General features: G+C 33.5%; 1 protein-coding gene across 4 annotated transcripts in view; it reads left to right on the top strand.

The window, feature by feature from the left end:
• Positions 1–24,886, top strand: part of LOC132722694 (uncharacterized) — a 41,811-nt gene that overhangs the window by 9,124 nt on the left and 7,801 nt on the right. The window contains exons 2-6 of one of the 4 annotated variants that reach the window (XM_060707218.1): positions 894–925; positions 1,464–1,497; positions 4,472–4,503; positions 5,043–5,146; positions 5,888–5,988. In XM_060707218.1, coding sequence (XP_060563201.1) covers positions 894–925; positions 1,464–1,497; positions 4,472–4,503; positions 5,043–5,146; positions 5,888–5,988 — 303 coding nt within the window. Of the gene's footprint in view, positions 1–893; positions 926–1,463; positions 1,498–4,471; positions 4,504–5,042; positions 5,147–5,887; positions 5,989–6,675; positions 10,046–22,209; positions 22,436–23,195; positions 23,228–24,886 lie in introns of those variants that run through there. The other 3 variants (XM_060707217.1, XM_060707216.1, XM_060707219.1) reach the window with 3 other exon arrangements.

Below are 24,886 nucleotides of genomic sequence, written 5' to 3'. Positions count from 1 at the left end.
TAAATGTATTTATTTTCAGATCGCTAAATTAATTTTGCTATAGCAGTTATATCGACAGTTTGGAAAACTATGTTGGTCCTAATGGGGAAATGAGGTCGTGTTACCTGTGTCTTGTGCTGGTGTAGTACAGCCATCTTTATTTACACGCATTGTCCCTATACTTTAATTTTGTTTGGATAATTGAGCAATAAAGTCAATTTTTAAAATAGGGTTTTAAAAAATATTCATATGTCTTATGACAACAGCCACATGTTGAATAATTTAAAGTAAATTGGTCTATGGTTGAAGGTATGTAATATAATTAATTATTATAATACAAAAAATAAAACGTTGAAAGTAGACATTGACATAATAACAAACCACGAACGAATGGTATATATTGTTGTCGTTTGCTGGTGTGATAAACATAATCTAAAGTAACATTTATTAACATAGCAGAAAATTAAATGGTCCATAACAAATATTACTATTCATGACATAAATGTTAATGCTAAATCACTTAGAACTAAATCAACTTTTTTTCAAGTAATAATTTAATATAAGAATATTAAAATGATACATTACTTCTCTTTTTTGTAAAATTTTGAAATAATCTTATGAAAAACACGTGTCCATTGCATACATATTCCACTTTAAGTATGGCCTTGATCTGTAAATGACTTTGACTGTCAAAACAATGATAATAACTATCAAAATTTACTTAAGAACTGAAACGTTCATTCATGTCTTCAGTATCGACATCATTTAAAAGGCCATTGCCCTTTAGAATGTTGCTGACATACTTTTTGTCTCGTTCTAACCGGTAAGGTACTTTTTAGTTGCAATACATTTCTTGCTGTATCTCTAATTAGGACCACTTATTGTATTCGTACATGTGTGTTTTCTTTTTGCAGAGCCCGAGGCTGCAATTGAGAACAAACGCCAGGTAAATACATGTGCTGACAATGTGTAAAATTCTTTCATTTTATTTTTGTTAAACGTGGAAAACAATCTTCAATATTTAATTTTTACAGACATAAGACATTTCAGTCGGTAAGTTTTTCTAACATCACGCTTAAGTCAAGAAATTGATACTAATAATGTCGGTTTTTTGTAAAGACAGTAATTTGTAAATGTTTGGTAAAATAGTTTGCCAGCTATTATATGCACATTCTGACCGATATTTTGCTATTCAGAAAATCACTTTTGCAAGTTGTTTTAACGTCTGAGAAATTTACTAGTTTTTTTATTGGCAATAAGTCACAACTTGGGACTTACCATCATGCAGTGTGATACAGGCAAACCAACCCTCTTTCGATGAAAGTGTCAACAAAAATCAAGTCAGTTTGTGTCTTTTAACGCATTAGTATATGATTATATATTGTTATAAACATTACTAATAGCTGTAAAGACAAATGTTTTAACACTTAATTGATGATGCTATTTTGTGTATACTGCTATACCTTTTAAAATTTTAATTATAGTGTACAATGCCAGACAGAGCAGAATTCATAGAGGGTAAGTGTATATATAGCAATTATTATTTCAACCAGCTTTATTTTTTGCTTTTCTGTGATTATGATTGATTTCAATATAATTTTGTTCATTTTTCATTTATATGAGCTGAAATTTTATAAATTACTTAATCTAAAGTGATTTTCTTTTTGGAAATGATGGAAGAACTACTTTTACAGTTGTTGTTTCATATTTTACAAAAATAATTCGACGAAATTTATAAGTCTAACTGTTTCAATGTAAACATTTTTAATCTAAGGGGAAAATTTGGAAAAATGATGGAAATACTTAACTTTAAAAGTTTTCTGTTCACTTTTCATTATTTAAAATGTTGAAAATTTAATTACAACCTGAGCTAACAAATAATCAGCAAGTACAATAGAATTAAAATTAAATTTAAAATAAAAAATTGTATACAGAAGTACACTCACTCATGTGTTATAATTGAACTGGTAATCATGCATTTATACCAAATCATCGTAATTTAAATAACAAAAATATATTATCGATTATTGTTTGGCAATATTAATTTACGGGATGATGTTCGCTAGTTTCCGTAATTCATAACGATTTATCCATTTATTTTTTAATGATAGTTAAGTTCATAATACTTTTATTTTCATTTGCCGATAGCCCAGTGGTAAGTAGGATGGCATTGCAAACGCGAGGTTGCAGGGTCGAATCCTGTTATATTTTCATCACTTTTTCTATTATTTACATGCTGCATTAGTGGATAAATCATTTGATTATTTACGAGTTAATTTATTTATTTATCTATTTATTTATTTCTAAACTTTGATGTACATGCCTATGTTATTCTTCATAATTTCAATATGTAATGTCGTACAATGGTTGACTTGCACAATCATAGTAAACAAGAAAAAATGTAGTTTGATAAAAAAAAGTAAAAGAAAAAATAACGCATAATTTTTTGTTCCACTCAGATTCGAACCTACAATACTTAAATTGAAACTGAAAGTCTTTATTCTTTGTCAATTAGGCTATTGAGGCAAATTTTGTGTTACTAACTTTAAGTTATACATAGAAATGTATACAGTGATGCCATACTTTAAAATTCGTAAGACCTCTTGGGAATCCGATAATTACAAAAAAAAGTCATTGAATATTCAAATGTCCCAGGTCAATGTTGACAAACAATACATTAAATTTATGAACACTTATAAACCAGAAGTGCATGGGAGGCAACTGAGAGTCTTCAATCCTGTAAATTGTATTATAATTGTTAGTTAACCGTCACAATTTGTTAAAAAGAATACATCTTGTTACTATAAATGTTCTGTCACTTGTTTGTTTAATTTAAACCTTTTAATTAGTCAATTATTACCTCTTGTAATGTAAGCAATTGTTTAATATAAAATTTACGGGCTAGGGGCCAAGGATTATGAGACAGTAACTATCAATGATAATATATACACTGTAGCGTTACATTTAGCTTGTGCCATTGACAACACCACTATACTTCACTTCGGAACACTTTAACAAGCAAGTCATAGGATATTGATATCTTATTAGGCAGAGCACAGCTAGGATGGACGTGAAGGTCTTACAGAATTGATGCTCCATTTTTGTGTTACATGAGTGCTAATGCAATGCGAATGCATCTTATGGTGTTATCATTGGATGTGCATGCCCAATTTAAGCTGTCCTATCTTGTAGAAGAAAGACGAGCATATCTGTGTTATGGATTCATTGATAAAAATACCCTCGGATAGCCTTTACTTTTCAAGTCAACTCTAGCCTTATACATTACGTTTCTTGCTCTGCATGATTTGAATTTAACAATGATATCCCTGGGTTTCTTAGGCTTGCAAACTCTGTCATGACGAGACCTGCCAATGCCCTCTAGTAACAACATTTAGTACTTGTGCTATTTAGAAGTTGGTTCGTACTTCGAAACATCTTACGACATGGCTTGATTTTCCTTACTAGATTCAACATCAGGAACACCACTGATTCGGTGTTTGTTAACTTACTGTAGTGTAAATTATTGTCAGCGTCTGTTTCTAATTTGTCTATGCGATCTTCCAGTCTAGTAACATGTTGTCGCATGTCATCATTTTCACTCTCCAGTTGTTGATTTTTTTTACTTCAAACCTGCTAGTACACCAGCAACGATAGCTCTCACCTGCCTATCAAGATTTACTAAATGTATTTATTTTCAGATCGTTAAATTTATTTTGCTATAGCAGTTATATCGACAGTTTGGAGAACTATGTTGGTTCTATTGGGGAAGTGTGGTCGCGTTACTTGTTGTCTTGTGCTGGTGTAGTACAGCCATCTTTATTAACACGCATTGTCCCTATACTTTAATTTTGTTTGGATAATTGAGCAATAAAGTCAATTTTTAAAATAGGGTTTCAAATAAATATTCATATGTCTAATGACAACACCAACATGTTGAATAATTTAAAGTAAATTGGTCTATGGTGGAAGGTATGTAATATAATTAATAATTATAATACAAAAAATAAAACGTTGAAAATAGACACTGACATAATAACAAACCACGAAAGAATGGTATATATTGCTGTCGTTTGCAAGTGTGATATACATAATTCAAAGTAACATTTATTAACATAGCAGAAAATTAAATGGTCCATAACAAAATATTACTATTCATGACATAAATGTTAATGCTTAAAATTTTGAAATAATCTTATGAAAAATACGTGTCCATTGCATACATATTCCACTTTAAGTATGACCTTGATCTGTAAATGACGTTGACTGTCATTACGATGATACAAACTATGAAATGTACTTAAGATCTGAAACGTTCATTCATGTCTTCAATATCGACATCATTTAAAAGGCCATTGCCCTTAAGAATGTTGCTGAAATACTTCTTGTCGCGTTTTAACCGGTAGGGGACTTTTGTAGTTTGCAATACATTTCTTGCTGTATCTCTAATTAGGACCACTTATTGTATTCGTACATGTGTGTTTTCTTTTTGCAGAGCCCGAGGCTGCAATTGAGAACAGACGCCAGGTAAATACATGTGCTGGCAATGTGTAAAATTCTTTCATTTTATTTTTGTTAAACGTGGAAAACAATCTTCAATATTTAATTTTTACAGACATAAGACATTTCAGTCGGTAAGTTTTTCTAACATCACGCTTAAGAAATTGATACTAATAATGTCGGTTTTTTTTATAAAGACAGTAATTTGTAAATGTTTGGTAAAATAGTTTGCCAGCTATTATATGCACATTCTGACTGATGTTTTGCTATTCAGAGAATCACCTTTGCAAGGTTGTTTCAACGTCAGAGAAATTTACCAGTTTTTTTTATTGGCAATAAGTCACAACTTGGGACTTACCATCATGTAGTGTAATACAGGCAAACCAACCCTCTCTCGATGAAAGTGACAAAAAAACAAAACAAGTCATTTTGTGTCTTTTAACGCATTAGTATATGATTATATATTGTTATAAACATTGCAAATGGCTGTAAAAACAAATTGTTTAACACTTAATTGATGATGCTATTTTTGTATACTGCTATACCTTTTTAAATTTTAATTATAGGGTTGTAAAAGTAGGAATAAGACATTTGTGGTATATCTAGTGGCTTTTCTCATTGTTGTGAGTTGTTTTATATACATTGTATATACTCAAACAAACGCTAACAGGTAAAGTGTTATTGTTTTATTCTATTTAAACGTTACAATATTTTCATTCATGAACACCAAATAAATAAAAAAATCTGCAGAGTGATTGAGTAGGTGTAATCATCTGACTTGTTATGTGTTACCACAGTATCGGTATTTGATTTTGAAACCTTTACACAGAAATTAACAATTTGGCCATTCAATAATAATAATAATTATTATAATAATATCTATCATATGTTGCCGAGTTTTTGCCCATAGGCGGGTTCCCGAGGGACGGATATTCTGATTCAAACCGCTAACATAAGTCACATAAATTATCTTGCATATTTTATAATATTCCATTATATTTAAAATTCTTTACCTTAATAAAACAATTTTCCATGGAATTTTATATCAACGGAAACGCCAGTCTGATATGCAAGAAAAAACATGTTAGCAAAGTAAGTTGATGTAAGTGATGGTGAAACAAGTTTGCCGGATGACATAATCAACTTTTTATATCTATGTTTTAACTGATTCTGGTCATGTTGCCATTATCATCTCTTTGAGATCAGTAAGCATCAGCATGATTAACAAAGTCACCCTCTTAAAGTCATGAACTATTTCTTGACAAGTTTAATTTTTTGAATGCACAAAATAAGAACGCTCTATTATATAATTGTTATAACTATTTGAAAATTCTGCATTCTTAGCTGCTTCATTTTATTTCAATTTAATTTAATTTTTAGTTTTTATGCTTATTTGAATATTTTACTTCAGTGATTTGATGGAAGTACTTACATCGTCAAACCAACATGCAAATGGATTACTTGGTGGACAGATACAATCAGACAATACACAGAAACATTATCTGAATATTGGTAAATAGTTTGGCAATACATAATCAATCTAAACAGCTTTAAATATGCTAAAATATAACATTTAAATAGTAGAAAAGACTCGATTTAGCTAAATATGAATGTGAGCTTTAAAGACCCTAGAATCATAAAACTAAAAATCTGGAAACAAAGTGATCCCTTGGATGCATTAAGCACAACAAAATTACAAGAGAATTGCAGACTCGGTTTGATTGAGACTAGTATTGGACTTAAAATCAGTTGGTACTACTGAGGGTGTTTATCCGATAAAATGTAAAATAACATTTTGCCCCAAACCTTTGTATAACATTATTGTACACGATAAGTAGCCAAGATTTGTTTGTAAAAAAGATTTTGCGAAACACAAGACCAACGTTTAAATGTCTGAAGTATTTGTACAGGTTTAAATGACGTGTGTATTTTGACGAAATTTAATCTCAAATTTGGAAAGAATCAGTTCCATAGTAATAACTAGCAATATAGCACAGTCGTACACAAGACAAATTGTAAATATTAATAAGGTAACGTTTAAACTACTTACACAGTGTGTCCAAAATAAATGTTAAACAGTCAACGGAAATAAACAACCAATTGTTAGATTATGTTCAAGTTATGCGTGATGTGTATATTTTCATGAATTGCATCAACTTTTTAAGCACTAACAATTCTATATGCTTAATCTGAATGCAGGGATGCGACAAGACTATCTGCTCCAAGAATGTCAAGGGACTCACTTTAAACTTTCGTTTCCGGACATCGACTATGCTTTAATGGGTTACAACATATTGCGTGGTTTTCCTCTTGCAACTGGACATGATCCTGGCTTTACGTACCCGATCTTTGCTGCCAATTACGAAAACGAAAAGCAAACAGCCGATTGTCGCTATAGTGTCCCACAAGGTCTTGTTGTGGTCCCGGACGTGTCGTGCATTACGTCGTTTACATCAAAAGTCGTTCAAACACAATACGAGTTTGCTAATTCACTATCAGTGTCTGCCAGTGTAAGTGGTAGTGGATGGGGTTTAAGCTTTTCTGCAAGCGCCGATTACAAAGCATCTTCGTCACAAATATCAACTGGAGAGTCCGTTTACATACTCTCCTCGGCGAGCTGCAGTTATTACTTCAGCAAACTAGTCAAGCGGTCACCTCCACCACTAGATCCTGTTTTTCTTAGCTGGGTCAAAAGACTAAGTAGTACAAACTCCACTGATGTATATTTAGAATTCCTTGACACATATGGAACTCATTTTCCTACTGAAGTCACATTTGGAGCAAGGTTTACTTACGAACATAAAATGGAATCAAAGAAGTACGAAACTCAAATTGAAAGTGGAGTCAACGTTGAGGCCTCTGCAAGCTATTCTGGTTTTTTCAATGTCGGCGGAGGATTTTCTATGGATTCTTCCCAAAAACTAAAGGCTTCTGCATTTTCAAAATCAGTGGAAACGAAAACAATTTCAGTTGGAGCAGCGCCTCCTGCAAACGGCGACGCAATGACTTGGGCTTTAACAGTAAAGGACAGTCCTGTGCCAACTAGCTACAAACTTGCGTCGATAGAGGAGCTCTTTACAGAAAAGTATATGAACCCGGCCGAATTAACCGTTAATCTTGCCCATATTGCAAAAACAATCAATAAAACAAAGCACGCATATTGCCAGAGTATGATATCTAAAGGTGAAGTGGAATCGTGCCAATCACTGACCCCAGGAATGATGCTTGATGGGACAAGACTATATCATTACTATGATTCAATAGTTTCAACGTACAAAGAATGCATAGACCATTGTTTGAAACTTATTGATTGTGTCGCAATTACTTATTGTGATACTTGTGACAGATATAGAAACTATTATCAGACTTGTTACATGTACAGCACAGTTAAGAAAATTTCTGGAGATGAGGGCACCAACTGGAAATCCATGTTTTTAATTGGGAAGTCGAGTGAAGACCTTATACTTGATGGCACGGATATTAAAGGTACAAAAAGGGAGTTGGATGTAGAAGATCTAGATGATGAAAGAAACATAAATAGTACAAAATGTAAACAGTTGTGTATCGACGATCCCCATTGCATTGCTTACAGCTACTGCGATTGCGACGAAGTTGAACAAAAATGCAAAATTTATAGTTTCGAGAACATTGGAGGATTAAAAAGAGAGTCAAGAACAACGACTGTCTTTGTTGCAAAATAAGCAGCTCGATCAAAGTGAATGACCACAATTTTAATAAAGAATAAACATTTGCGCAAAATTGGAATTGCGCATTCAGCATTCTTTTAGAAAAAAACTTTGATAACTAAATATCAAAAACTGTATTCATTTATTTCATTTATTTCTATGTACGTTTTCTTAAAAAATAAAATTGTCTTATTTTTCTGTTAAAAATTCCTATATAAAACAACTCAGTAATAAAGAAAGTTCCCAACAACGATCACGACACAACATTTGAAAAGTTCAGAAGAAATTTACTTGCAACACTGTTGAGGACTACGGCTTGGATATCGTTTATGAGCCTTCCAACAATCAAAATAACGCCACATCTCAAAATGACATTGTGAACTATCTATATTTAGACGTGATTGTGAACGGGTCCTTACTTAATGTCTTGTCGGCAAGAATCGCCTTAACGTTATAATTTTATCATAGTTATTTTGATGACCAGGTAGCACTTACAATATGGGATTGTGTTTTGATGCTTGTATAGTTTTTTACAACTTTAATTTAAAACACTTGTTTAAAACAAATATTGCAAATGTACATGTTCTTCTGTACGTGTTCTTATAAGAGAGTATACTATAAATGTTGTCGATGCATTAAACTGTTGCACTGTGTATTGACGATACTGTTACATCCTAAAATACTCGGTCCATATACTTAGATATTAATAAAGTTCGTAATGTACCAATAGCTTTAAGATTTACACTCAATATAACTCAATAATAAATTAAGTTCTTAGGAGAACCTCAAGCTATATTCAACTTACTGGAATTAATTAAGCATAACAGGTCATATTTTAAAGGTTATATGCAGAGAAAAAGCTAGGGGAAATAGATGCAACAGTTTTGTACTTTGTCAGTATCATACTTTTTGTATTGGTAAGTGTGTGTAGTATGAAGCCAATGTACAGATAGACCTTAAGATAGACCGATGCATAGAGGGTACAATAAATGTTGTCACCGCATTGTACGGTTATCTGATTGTTCTTTTGTACCGTGTGTAGCATCATAGATTTCTGTGGTTATATCTGTACCAATAATTTTATAATTAACACACTTAAATAAAAGATACCCGGCATGAAATGAAGTTGCTAAGAGAAACTTGTATTTATGAATCCACCCCCGTAAGCACAGATGGTTATTTTTGACTTGAGGGGAAAAGAAACAACAAAAGTTATAGTTAAATTGAAAATTGTCAAATTTAATGATAAAATGACGAAAAAAGTATATATCCGACATGCCGGAAACGGTAACCATACCAGGTCCTGATTTCAAAGTGATAAACAAAAGCGACTTTGGAAAATGGAAGCCACAGTACTTTAATTTGCCGAGATCACTGGCTTTGTATTAGTTAGTTAATTTGTAAATAGTTAAAGCTTAACTTAAGATAGATCCAATTGCCGGTTTAATATAGCTTCGAACGGACTGGCAAATCTTTCTGCTGTTTCAATAACTATATATTACTATTAATTATTATTTTTAAAGACTACTTAGTTTAATCTTATTTTATTGATATATACATGTATATACAATACAGATACAAATTTCATCATATGTATACTAAACAGCAAAAGCAAACGGGTTGGGCCCAAGTTCTTACAACATTAGCGGTAGGCCCTCCCGGCAGATAATGAAACGAAAGAACTTTACTCAATACTCAATGGCATACAACAAAAATATAGTGTATATCATGTATAATTGCTGATGAAACGATTTTTAACAATATACAATAAAGTAATCGAACAGATAGAAATCAACGTTTGTGTAATTTATAAATTTATAAATATGGATAATCCAAGGATTCAGTATCACCTACCCGCCCCCGCCCCCACCCATCCCCATAAATGTCACTAAATGTCACGGGTATCGTTAAGGCTTTTATTATGTATTTACGTTATATTGGGTACAGGTTATTTGTAATTGCTACTTATATAATATGCAATAATTTTATTGCAAAACTCGTTGCGTGACATGATTTTATTGCAATTTGATCACAACCGGTTTTGCAATAAAAACGAGTTTTGCAATAAAATATTTTTTCTATCGGATTTTATTGAGATTATACAAAAGACATTATAAAATTTATCTATGTATATTAGGATTGACATGCAGGGATTATATTCGGGAATAATGAATATTATAATGCTCAAACAATAATTTACATTCTAAATGTCATTAGTTTTTTTTATATTTTTAACATATATATGATGAAAGAATGATCATCATGAAATATCAGGACATGTACATTTACAACAACAACTGCAGTTTTGGAAATTCTTGTGCTCAAATCTTTTAATAAGGTCTTAACTTACCAGTACTTTGAAGAAATAAATAAATACGACTTTCGCAATAATTTTATTGCAAAACTCTTTGCGTTGACATGATTTTATTGCAATTTGATCACAACCGGTTTTGCAATAAAAACGAGTTTTGCAATAAAATATTTTTTCTTTCGGATTTTATTGAGATTATACAAAAGACATTATAATATTTATCTATGTATACATGTATTAGGATTGACATGCAGGGATTATATTCGGGAATAATGAATATCATAATGCTCAAGCAATAATTTACATTCTAAATTTCATTAGTTTTTATATATTTTTAACATATATATGATGAAAGAATGATCATCATGAAATATTAGGACATGCACATTTACAACTACAAATGCAGTTTTGGAAATTCTTGAGCTCTAATCTCTGTGATATACATACATTACCTTTTAATAAGGTCTTAACTTACCAGTACTTTGAAGAAATAAATAAATACGACTTTCGCAATAATTTTATTGCAAAACTCTTTGCGTTGACATGATTTTTTTGCAATTTGATCACAACCGGTTATGCAATAAAAACGAGTTTTGCAATAAAATATTTTTTCTATCGGATTTTTTTGAGATTATACAAAAGACATTATAAAATTTATCTATGTATATTAGGATTGACTTGCAGGGATCATATTCGGGAGTAATGAATATACAATATGCATATGATCAAACAATAATTTACATTCTAAATTTAATTAGATTATTTTTCTTTTAATATATATGATGCAAGAATGATCATCATGAAATATTAGGACATGGACATTTACAATAACTCGTGTGCTCAAATCTCAGTGATATACATAAATGACATACCTACCAGTATTGTAAAGAAAGAGTTAATAATTTTATTGCAAAACTCGTTGCGATGACATAACTTTGTTGCATTTTTTTTCACAACTGGTTTCGCAATAAAAACGACTTTTGCAATAAAATATTACAATATCATATTTCTGTTGAAATCATACGCTAGACATTAGAAAGTTTATTTTATTATCTTTTTATATAAGAATTGACATGCAGGGATTATATTCGGAATTATGAATACATGCATATGATTGTACAGAAACTTACATTTTAAGTCATTTATTTGTATTACATGTTGTATGATAATAGAATGGTAATTATGCACATTTCATTATCAAAAACAACTGTAGATTTGCAATCACTTTAGCTCAAATCTATGTGATACAAATACATGACCTTGTTATAACTTCAAAACTTACAAGTACTTACAAGAAATTGTGGGCAATGTTATTGTCAAACTCGTTGCGATGATATAATTTTGATGATTTTTTTCACTAAAACGAGTTTGGCAATAATTGTATTGAAAAAACTCTTGCGTTGACATAATTTTATTGCAAATTTATCACAACCGATTTTGCAATAAATTATTTTTATATCGGATTTTATTGAGAATATACTGTAGACATGATAAAATTTATCTTCAAATATGAGGACCAACATGCAGGTATTATATTCGGGAATAATGAATATCATAATGCTCAAGCAATAATTTACATTCTAACAAGAGAGGCGGGAGACCAAAATTTAAAAAAAAATTAACTGGTCAATTTGAATAATATGACTAATCCAAAGAATATCAATGCTTTAAAAGTTTTACAATGGATATTTATATATCTTACTTTAAACTTTCATGCGGTTGTGATAGAATATGCAATTTTCGGGCAATAAGTTGAGAACTGAAAAAAGATTTAGTCTTGACTGAAAATAAAATAGGACACCACTGAATTGACCTAAAATGGCTTGATTTCAACCACTTAAAATAGAACGAACAGAATAGTTGGCGGCATCGCTTTAGTCTGCAGGACTGGGGTCACAGTTCGAAAAGAAAATCACGAACCACTTTCTTTCTTACATGGTAGATAACATTGAAAAATATATTTTTGTTTATAATAAAATTTAATGTATACAGGCCACCATCGTTGTTTACGACATTTTATATATATCTGAAATTTAGAATTCTAATGCAATGATAGAAAATAATGGTTACATGTGAAGATTTCAAAAAAGGTGTTTTGCTTTGCATGAAACATCATGTTAATATTACGATATAGAACTGTTATCAATCACTATCACTTAAAGGAGGATATGTAATACTGCTACAATACTGTTCAATCACTCATTGCTAGGAATGTGTGTATGCGACCGGATATCAGAGCTGCAAACGGTATCCCGAGGGTAACGGGATCGAGTCCCGGCCCGGTCGCAGATTTTTCTCACTTTTTGACATTAACATTAGAACATACAGCAGTAAATGGAATGAACATTCTTTTGACCTTTCTTAGAACACTGTGTAGTCAATTGTTAAACTGTATCGTTCAGAAATCTAAAAAAATATTAAATTTGCTGTATTTTCCAAAAAGATAAAAAAAAACCAACGCTAAATCTGAAGACAAAGCTGTATTTATTCTTAATAAACATACCTTTTAAACCCTAAAAACCAAAAGTCATTTTTATTGAAAACATACAAAGAAGAAAAAAAATAAAGAAAGCCAGAAACGGTTAAATGTTCGTGTTTAAACGTAAAAAGCAGTTAGAACAGACCGGAATTATAGAGTTAGAACAATTATCGAAAAAAAGATAGAAGTGAAATGGTAAAATTGATAACCACAGATGAACAAATGCCACAAAAATCAAGAATAAGTTACTTTCTTTAAAAGCGGCACACGATACTATATCGCTGAATGACAAAGAACATGAAAAATCAAAATGTAAAGAATGGGCAACTTGCTTAGATTTAGAATTATTGGAAACATGTTTATTAAGGAGGCATTAAAATAATTGTATTATCACAAGTGATTTCACCTTATTTGCCCAAACCATTATTTCCAACAGTATATATCCGTTTTGTTCAAAATGGACTTAAACTGAAAAGTATTTGAACGCTATAAACTCAAAACAGCCGAATAATTGCAGATTTATCAAATTTTAATTACATAAGTTTTAAAAACTGACCCTCATTTACTCTTAACATGGCCCGTATTTAGATGTAGGATAATTTTTTACATAGTACATAAAAACGAGATGTCTTTATAAAATCAGGCGGCAAAATTCAATCGCAAAACTGTTTTAGTTGCTTTTGAAATTTTGATTGTAAAATTAAGAAAAAACAACAACAAAACAAACAAACAGACAGACAAGAAAAAAACAGACCAATGAAAACATCATTAATGGTAAAATGTATACTCCATAAGAATAAATCTAAAATATATACAAGATCAACAAGGAAAGGCGGCGTTCAATGAACGCAACCCCCATATGACCCAGCAACAAGAACCAGTGGCAAGGAGCCCAGGCAGACCCCAAACAAAAACAGGACAGGACAAAGACAGAGCATGAGCATGAGCATGAAACAGGACAGGGCAAAGACTAAGTTCATGAGAATAAATACTTGTAAACATTTGATCAAAATCAAACTTCAATAAATCATTTTATATAATTCATAGCGGCCAAAGAAGAAACGTTGTTCCTTCGAAAACATTTCCTTTATCAAAAAATAGTTTTTCATTAACTAAATTATAAGGCAAGGTTGTATATGAAATAGAAAAAAAATTAGTACCTATGGAAGAAGCTTAAACATTTCTTATTTATGATGTATTTTAGATATCACCTAAAATAATCAACCAGAAAGGATTTTAAGTTTCGTTAACTTTTCATAAACTTTATCACAGTATTTGATAGATAAAGTTTGGTATGTAGATAAAAAACAATATACGGAAATTTATTTTCATTTTCTATCCCTTTCCATCTGTTTGTCTGTTAATACGTCCAAAGAAATCTAGATGCCGCCAAATCTCAAAAAGGACAAAAGCTTGTTCCATGATGAGATGGGGATTATGCACATCATTTCACTTGTTTCAACGGGGAAAGAATGTTGCTGGTATGATTATGACAATAGTAAAAGCAAATAAATCGGAAACACAATTGAGATAGTGATAAACTAAACAAGATTTATTCACTTTATCTCAAAATTACGGTGGGGGAGGGGAGTTTACAGATTGAAGGATAGTTTCAACATTAATTTTTTAATATATGCCTCATATACATCATTGTATGTTACCAATTTTCAAGCAGTCCTTGCCTTTGAAATAATAAGCCTGTTAGGTCCCAAAACCAAGACTTGACCTCATTATCCTTCCAAAATCATGTTCTACGCAAGTGTGACTTAAAAACAGCACAACAGCAGGTGTCAAGTGCTGTGTGGCAGCCGTAAAAAGTTGCCCCGTACTTCACTTCAGTGTTGTTATATTTTTCTGGTCCTTCGGGATCATTGATGCCAGCACTATTAAGTGTTGAGAATTGAGTACCGCTCAAGCCGGTGCTAGGGGGCGTGAGGGATGTTGAACTTATTCATTATCCCTCATGTACAGACTCAACTTCACACAACAGCAGGTGTCAAGTGCTGTGTGGCAGCCGTAAAAAGTTGCCCCGTACTTCACTTCAGTGTTGTTATATTTTTCTGGTCCTTCGGGATCATTGATGCCAGCACTATTAAGTGTTGAGAATTGAGTACCGCTCAAGCCGGTGCTAGGGGGCGTGAGGGATGTTGCACTTATTCATTATCCCTCATGTATAGACTCAATCAAACCGAGTCTGCAATTCTTATATAATTTTGTTATGATTAATGCTTCCGAGGGATCACTTTGTTTCCAGATTTTTTTAAAATATCGAGACAAATTATAATAAATTGGGGCCAGATCTGGACTATGGTGGGTGATACCCAAGCTTGGATAACTCTAGACTTTTGAACAGAGGCATAATCGTGCGAAAGGAGGACACAAGCGGCTAGCTTCCCCCCTACATTTTCTTCTATAGCAAGCCTTAATTGTTTAATGGGATTGGCATAGTATGTTTCTGTAACTGAAGAACCAGCATGCTTCCAAGCTAACAATAAAATGTAAAAGGTTCTTGATTGGCATGAGAAATTTCTAAAAGCGCTTGACTTTTACGTTTAAACTTTGCTGACAGCTATTTTTACCATGCACATCCAGCCTTGGATTTCTTTGGCGATCACCCCCTCCTCACTGAGGAACTTTATGAATGCTTTGAACTCAATATTCTGAGTGCATTTTACCTATGGAACAGAAAGAAATAGCAAAAATGTACGTGTTGACGAAATGGCTTTATCATTCAACTGAACACACACACACAGTACCGACCATGAACAGGCTCAATCAAACCGAGCCAGCAACATTTTCAATTTTGCCGTTATGGAATTTCTTTAGGGATTCTTATTTTTCCTATTTTAGAATTTTTATTAAAGATATAAATGATATTTGATGTTCTGTAACTGAAACTTACAAATGTATTAATCTATCACAGACGTTACTACCAAGGACGGTTATCACATACGTCACTACCAGGGACGACTTTAAACTTCGTAAGATCTTGGGTCATTGTAATTTTTCTGTTGTGTTTACTAAAATTATAAAACGTTTTATTAAAAGGGGTTATGACCCTACTATCTTAAGACATACCGCATGCTTAGTGTTCAACCCATTTACAGTTGGACACTACGCTTTCCTCTTTTGATTACATCTGACGGGCCAAGTGGGAGACTATATGATGGACAGTTCTTAAAGCTCTTTGGGACTGAATTGCCTTAATGTTTGTCTTCTGTCTTGCTTCGTCGGGCCCTTGTAGGTGATTTCCTTGTTGCTCTGTCTTCCTTTAAGACATCGAGTACTTTTGTTATGGTCATTGGGTTTACTTTTATATGTTTCTACATGATCATTTTGGTGTTTTACTTATTTAACCTTTTGTAACCATAACAGCTGTTAGAATTTCACTTGGCGGGGATTCATTTTATTTACACTGTCTCGTTTATAGGAACATGGTGGGGCTAAGAGCGAGGTTTGGTGCACCATTAACCGGTTTAAACTCCCCAGTAGTCATTATTATGCTGCTGACCGTTCCAAGGCGGCGCCCCTCTGTGTTCCTCAGATGTATGTCTATGTTGTTTTATACTGATTTGGTGACACTTTTGCTCGTGTCTCTTGTTGTTTCTCGTCTACGGTAAGTATCTTCCCTTGTCCCTAGTTTTTATTTATTTTATCCCCCCCCCCTTCCCCGTGTCTCATGTCCCCTTCCCCTGTGCCTTTTGACATAATGGGCCTTATATTAAATCATTTATTTGTTTTGTTTTAGTTCCTTATAAGTTACTAATTATGTATTCTGATGTAGTGGTTTGCCTGCCCGTACTCTGCCTTGTGCCCTGTCCTGTTTTTCTTTGGAGTCCTCCTGGGCTCCTTGCCGCTGACGCTTGTTGCTGGGTCGGAAGGGGGCTGCGTTCATTGAATGCCGCCTTTCCTTGTCGATCTTGTTTATCATATTTCTCAGAGGTCACTGCTTTACAGACTTCACTGCCACTGACGGCTTTCTCTGACGACACTACCAGGGACGGCTACCTAAGGCATCACTGCTAGGAACGGCTTTCACAGACGTCGCTGCCACAAACGGCTCGCTCTGACGACAAGACCAGGGACGGCTATCACAGACGTTACTACCAAGGACGGCTATCACAGATGTCACTACCAGGGAAGGCTTTCACAGATGTCACTACCAGGGACGGCTATCACAGACGTAATTGTCAGGGACGGCTATCACGGACGTCACTCACTACCAGGGACGGCTATCCCTGACGTCACTGCAAGAAACGACCAGTAAATGAAATATGTGAATGTTGTGGTTCTAGTAGTCCTACTTGAATACTGTGTAATCACCCTTAGGATATGTTGCCTGCTTTTAAATTTGTCTTTTGACGTCTTATCTATGATATGCAGGCTACATAACCTCAGATCCCCTTTCAAAATTCCATTTTATTTAGTTCCGCCCATTGTTTTCTCGTGTAGGGCAAAAGCATTCTTTTACTTGGGGACTATACGCCGCTTTTCATGGAATGGCATTACTGTGTCACATTGAAGGTTCCATGATAATCGTCGTATGAACACATCTGCGGATGTTTCTAAATTCAAAATTTCGCCATTTTCGTGTTAAATGTTGAATTCTGCTTCAGCCGGTGCTAGGGGGCGTGGACGGTAACTTGCACTTTACAGTACCGTCCATGAACAGGCTCAATCAAACCGAGCCTGCAACATTTTCAATTTTGTTGTGTTGGACTTTCTTTAGGGATTCTGTTTTTCTCTATTTTTTTGTGTACATGCGGTATTTTGAGACATGAACTGATTGTCTGATATTGATTGGTATAATCCGTCTGATATTGATTGGTATAATCCCCAGACAAGTGTCTGGGGTGCTGGTTGCAACACCCGATTTATTCAACTTTCCAGGTCTTTACATGCTTTGATATTTTTTATCATCTAATATTACTGACTACAGTAGGGACAAAAACAGAACAAAATATGAAAAACAAGATCAACAAGGAAAGGCGGCGTTCAATGAACGCAACCCCCATATGACCCAGCAACAAGAACCAATGGCAAGGAGCCCAGGCGGACCCCAAACATAAAAAGGACAGGGCAACGACACGTTAATCATTAAATGATAAATAATTTGTAACTGATTAGGAATTCAAAGAAAATAATAATAGGCCCACAAAGGGGAAGGAGACAGAAGACCGGGGGAAGGGGGGGGGGGGTTAATCAAAGAAATAAAAACTAGAGGCAATGGGGAAGATACTTACCGTAGACGAGAAAACAACAAGGGACACAAGCAAAAGTGTCACCAAAACAGTATGAAACAACATAGACATACATCTGAGGAACACAGTGGGGCGCCGCCTTGGAACGGTCAGCAGCATAATAATGACTGCTGTGGAGTTTAAACCGGTTAATGGTGCACCAAACCTCGCTCTTAGCCCCACCATGTTCCTATAAACGAGACAGTGTAAATAAAATGAATCCCCGCCAAGTGAAATTCTAACAGTTGTCATGGTTACAAAAGGTAAAATAAGTAAAACACTAAAATGATCATGTAGAAACATATAAAAGTAAACCCAATGACCATAACAAAAGTACTCAATGTCCTAAAGGAAGACAGAGCAACAAGAAAATCACCTACAAGGGCCCGACGAAGCAAGGCAGAAGACAAACATTAAGACAATTCAGTCCCAAAGGGCTTTACGAACTATCCATCATAGAGTCTCCCACTTGGTCCGTCAGATGCAATCAAAAGAGGAAAGCGTAGTGTCCAACTGTAAAAGGGTTGAACACTAAACATGCAGTATGTCTTAAAATAGTAGGGTCATAACCTCTTTTAATAAAACGTTTAATGATTTTAGTAAAAACAGCAGAAAAAATTACCATGACCCAAAATCTTACGAAGTTTGTAAACCACATCGCCATAAAAACCAGGCTGGCTAATCCCTTGTCGCAGAAGAGTTTTTAAATCACTATTGAATTTAGAAATTAAATCAAAGTTACGATTGTAAAATTTAGTAAAATATTTCCGTAATTTATGATAGCGGTAGCCCTGTTTTAGAAGCTTGCTGGTAATAAAAATATTCCGCTCGTTGAAATCCTTTACGTTGTTACAAGCTCTAGCGAATCTAATTAACTGAGAAACATTAACCCCGTAGGATGTTGCATGGGGTACGTCTCCATCCAAATGTGGATAATTAACTATACAAAAGTCAAAGTCATCTCTTTTATCATAAATTTTCGTGTGAATAGAATTGTTGTTGATAGTAATATGAAGATCCAAAAATGATGTACTAAAATTTCAAGAGTTCGTTTTATTAAGTTGTAGTTCATGCGGATAAATGTCAGACACCATTTGATCAAAATAAGGATTATCTAAATTAAAAATATCATCAAGGTATCTGGAAGTATTATTAAATGCGACTATAACATCTTGTTGTTTCTCTTCAGAGAGACTCAACATAAAGTCTCTTTCATAGCAGTACAAAAACAAATCGGCGACCAGGGGTGCACAATTAGTACCCATAGGAATTCCTATGATCTGTTTAAATAAGGTATTACCAAACCTGACATAAATGTTGTCTAAAAGAAAAGAGAGTGCTCTACAAACTTCGTCACAAGTCCACATAGTATAATGTTTAACAATACCGTTAGTAAAAAAAGCTTTGTTAGAATTACATGCTAGAAAGGTAACTTTTTCCCGTGCAAAAGTTTTCTGAATTAGGGAAATTAGTTTATCATTGATTAATTTATGTGGCAAAGTTGTATAAAGTGTAGAAAAATCGTATGTACTGACAGTTGAAGCTTGAAAGTTATTAATTTTGAATTTATCCAAGATTTCACCAGAATTTTTAATTGACCAAAAGAGATGTTTGCCTGTGTTTTCATAGACTTTATCACAATATCTAATTACATGTGTTTTAATGGCAGTCAAACAAGACGTCAATAAAATAGAAAGTTTACTTGTAGTGCAAGATGTAGAATTAGCAATAAATCTGGCTTTGTAAGGTTTTTTATGTAATTTAGGAATCCAATACATAATAGGAAGTTTGAGTTCTTTTTGCAAAGTTGCACTACTGTCATGTCACATTACAAGTCTTACATTACAATATTCCTACTTGAATAATGTTGAATCACCCTTAGGATATGTTGCCTGCTTTTTAAATTTGTCTTTTGACGTCTTATCTGTGATATACAGGCTTCATAACCTCAGATCCCCTTTCAAAATTCCATTTTATTTAGTTCCGCCCATTGTTTTCTCGTTTAGGGCACACGCATTTTTTTACTTGGGGACCATATGCCGCTTTTCATGGAATGGCACTAACGTGTCACATTGAAGGTTCCATGATAACCGCCATATGAACACATCTGCGGATGTTTCAAAATTCTAAATTTTACCAGTTCATGTTAAATGTTGAATTCTGCTTATGCCGGTGCTAGGGGGCGTGGACGGTAAAATAGATAAATACAGAATCCCTAAAGAAAGCCCAACACAGCACAATTGAAAATGTTGCAGGCTCGGTTTGATTGAGCCTGTTCATGGACGGTACTGGAAAGTGCAAAGTACCGTCCACGCCCCCTAGCACCGGCTTAAGCAGAATTCAACATTTAAACGTGAAATAGTAAAATTTTGAATTTAGAAACATCCGCAGATGTGTTCATACGGCGGTTATCATGGAACCTTCAATGTGACACTTCCGTGCCATTCCATGAAAAGCGGCGTATGGTCCCCAAGTAATAAAAAGCGTGTGCCCTAAACGAGAAAACAATGGGCGGAACTAAATAAAATGGAATTTTGAAAGGGGATCAGAGGTTATGAAGCCTGCGTATCACAGATAAGACGTCAAAAGACAAATTTAAAAAGCAGGCAACATATCCTAAGGGTGATTCAACATTATTCAAGTAGGAATATTGGAACCACCCAACTAGAAAATGCCGAAAAGTTGAAACTAAAAATACCACAAGCACAACAATAATATCGTGCTGAACTTGCACTTTCCAGTACCGTCCATGAACAGGCTCAATCAAACCGAGCCTGCAACATTTTCAATTTTGCCGTGTTGGGCTTTCTTTAGGGATTCTGTATTTATCTATCTTATGATCACATCCGTGTTATTTGTGCCGTGTGGCGGCTGTGGGGGGTCTCCCCGTACATTTAATCAATGATGTTATATTTTCGATCCTTGAAGATCGTTCAGCACGACATTATTGTTGTGCTTGTGTTGTTTTTGGTTTCGACTTTTTGGCATTTTCTGGTTGGGTGGTTCCAATATTCCTACTTGAATAATGTTGAATCACCCTTAGGATATGTTGCCTGCTTTTTAAATTTGTCTTTTGACGTCTTATCTGTGATATGCAGGCTTCATAACCTCAGATCCCCTTTCAAAATTCCATTTTATTTAGTTCCGCCCATTGTTTTCTCGTTTAGGGCACACGCATTTTTTTACTTGGGGACCATATGCCGCTTTTCATGGAATGGCACTAACGTGTCACATTGAAGGTTCCATGATGACCGCCATATGAACACATCTGCGGATGTTTCAAAATTCTAAATTTTACCAGTTCATGTTAAATGTTGAATTCTGCTTAAGCCGGTGCTGGGGGGCGTGGACGGTAACTTGCACTTTCCAGTACCGTCCATGAACAGGCTCAATCAAACCGAGCCTGCAACATTTTCAATTTTGCCGTGTTGGGCTTTCTTTAGGGATTCTGTATTTATCTATCTTGTTTGTATTGGAATTACTTTCCTTACCAGGAAGGCATCAGTGAAAGCATATTGTTTTTAAAATTTATTATCTGACCCCTCTCTAATGGACAGTCCATACGATAAGTATAATTATGCAAATTTAAATGATTTACAAAACATCCGGAATAATGTACAACAGTTTTAAAACTAAATAGAAAATGACCTGTCTGTAGAAATGATTTGATAAGGTACCTGAAATGAGCGCGTTTTTTGCTTCTCAATTGCTGCATTGCTGCAAAATTTTTACTTGTTATTGTACAAAATTTAAATCGACAATCCAAAAACATTTAAAGAAAAAAGAAAGAGAAAATACTTCACTGGAGGACTGTATTTTCAACATGTTTAATCATCTGGTGTTTCAAATGGTCGTTTATGAGAAATTGTTTATTTATAATAAAATTTACATTAGCAATCTTATCGACAATACTTTATACGATAAAGTCAGTAAAGTATGAGTAATTTAACATTGTACTTTACTTGAGCATTAACTACTTTGGAAAAATTAGTTGACATTAATAAGTCCGGTTTCCTGTTCAGCAGAACTAATTGGACATACTTAGAAGAAAACAATGGATCACTCGTAGTTCATCTACAAGCATACTTTTTAACATTATTTTGTGGACATGAAAATATAATAAGAAAATGTCTTTATTTTCCTAAATTAATTAACTTATACTGTATGAATGATTGTCGGTTCTTCAACTTTGCTCAAAAAACAAAGAGGATTTTTGAAGAATAAAATATGCCAGACAGATCGGGTAAGAAAGTTTTAATATATGTGCATGGTTTGTTTAATATTTCAAAAAGAAAAACAACATAGAAGTGATTATTTCAAATATCAGATGAGAAATTAATTTCGCCATTTAAACCAGGTGTGTGTCAACCAAAACATCAATTTAAAGTCGAGTTCAAAATTTTGAAATTGCCACAATGTAACTTCGAATTGAAAGAAAACTCAAATATATTAAATTACGTACTATGCTTAAGGTGAATTCATGCATGATTATGCATCTGTTATAATGCTAGTAATGTAAGGGCATTTGTATGCCAAAGCATGATATAGTATATAATGTCTACTGAACTTTATTGTAAAAACAAGACTTTAAAAACGATCAATAAGTATATTTACAATAATAATACACGCCAATATCATCAGTATAAACTTGATACATCCTTAATACAGTTCCATGGATTCTATATATTCTTGCCTGCTTCAATAATTTATATTTCAGTTCAATTTTTAATAATCATCAATTAAAATGTGCATTTGTAAAAGTACATTTTATTTAATTAGAGGAGTAAAAGTAAATGTAAGAAAATAGGACAAATTTGACAAATCCATGGATAATTTGTATGCTCATGTTTAATTGCTATTCTACCTTGTTTCCGTTACAACAACTTTTAGATCTTACAAAATGGTTTTGATAAGACAACCCCTCACACAACGGAATATTGTTATCTACGTTGTATCCCTTATAAGGATCTCAAAAGTTTACTGTACATGATATATTATTTCAGAAGCTGCAGAGGGCAGACGATTGAGACGCCAGGTAAATAACGTTGTTAACAATACACAGCATTGCTTACATGAACCGCTACATACGTTTGCAGAGAGGTGACATATGTGTTTTGCTCTTATTTATCTCGTGCGCACGAGATACTATGTTGTGCGCACGAGATACTATGTTGTGCGCACGAGATACTATTCATCTTTCTAAAGTTATCGTATGGACAAGGATAATAGGCCGTTAGTATGAACGTACTGTTCAACCCTATCATAGGATGGTCCCTACCATTTTTTTTTGGGGGGGGGGATAAAAACTAACTCAAAATCAACGCTTGATCTATGGGCCATCGATAGTGACCTCCTAATATAATGGTAAAGACATGTATGAAGTTTCAAATGTTTCAAAAATTAATTTTACATGTAAAACTTTAATAAAATTAAAAAATTCATATACATTGTATAAAGTGTAATGTGATTGATTAATTATATTGTATTGTGCACACGACTTATTATCTCGTTTGCACTCCATAGTTACTTGTGCGCCTGACTTAATTATCTATTGCGCACAACTTAATAACTCATGCGCACTACATAATATCTCTAACGCACCACTTGATAATCTCGTGCGCACAACTCGTGTGTCATTAACTAACTCGTTTGCACGACATAATGTATCGTGCGTACGACTTAATTATCTCGTACGCACGACTTAGCAACTAGCGCACGATATAGTATCTCGTACACAGCACTAAATTATCTCGACTTAGTAACTTGTGTGCACAGCTTAATAACTCTTGTACACGACATATTAGCTCGTACTTACGACTTAATTATATTGTGCGCACTACTTAGTAACTCGTGCTCACAACTAAGTAACTCGTGCGAACGACATAGTATTCTGTGCGTACGACATAAATACACACACATGTCACCTCTGTGTCACCGTAGATAAAACATGTTTTTTTCACGTGACGTTTAAGTAAAGGGCAGTGCTGTTGTTTTTTTAGAATTGATAGTTACACAAATTTGTCTTTTATTTATGACAAAACTTTTTTTTTTTTTTTTTTTTTTTTGAAGCCCAAGAGGTAACTCCGTTTATTGTCCCCGTAATAGGTAAAATAGGGTCGGGGATCTATCCACTATTTTACCTTACAATTTATTATAATGTTACAAAAAACATATTACGGGCATTTATATCATACATTATTTTATAATACATACAATACACAGAAGATAAATGTTCTCTTGGGATTCAGAGTATTTCATTTCCACCAAAAACTGGATATAATATACACAGACTGTAATATATAAGTAGTTAATTCAAAAAAAGTTCTATCTATTTGCTATCATATCAACTAATGAGTACATAGATTTTTTAACTTTTGTATAACTAACTATTGAAGATGCTAGCTTTAAACTGCAGACAAGGCCTTGTAAAGATGGTATTATCTCCCTCCTCTTGCACAAGAATATATATCTTTTTAATTCTAGACAAAAAATATTAAATTGACATTGATCACCTTTTTGATACCCTAAAATAAATGTTTTACAATCAACCTTCCAATCAACATTATGACATTTTAGCAATTGTTGCACATCTGAGATAAAAGTTTTTATAACCGAACAATTCCAGAATAAATGAGATAATGTCTCTTTTTCTTCTTTGCAGAAAGTGCATTTATCAGATTGTGTCAATTTCATT

This window comes from Ruditapes philippinarum, unplaced genomic scaffold, assembly GCF_026571515.1.
Source record: "Ruditapes philippinarum isolate M1 unplaced genomic scaffold, ASM2657151v2 ctg2254_1_1_1_1, whole genome shotgun sequence".
NCBI classification, from domain to species: Eukaryota; Metazoa; Mollusca; class Bivalvia; order Venerida; family Veneridae; genus Ruditapes; species Ruditapes philippinarum.
Note: the sequence above shows the minus strand (reverse complement) of the source record. Positions and strands in the feature narration are given on the sequence as shown.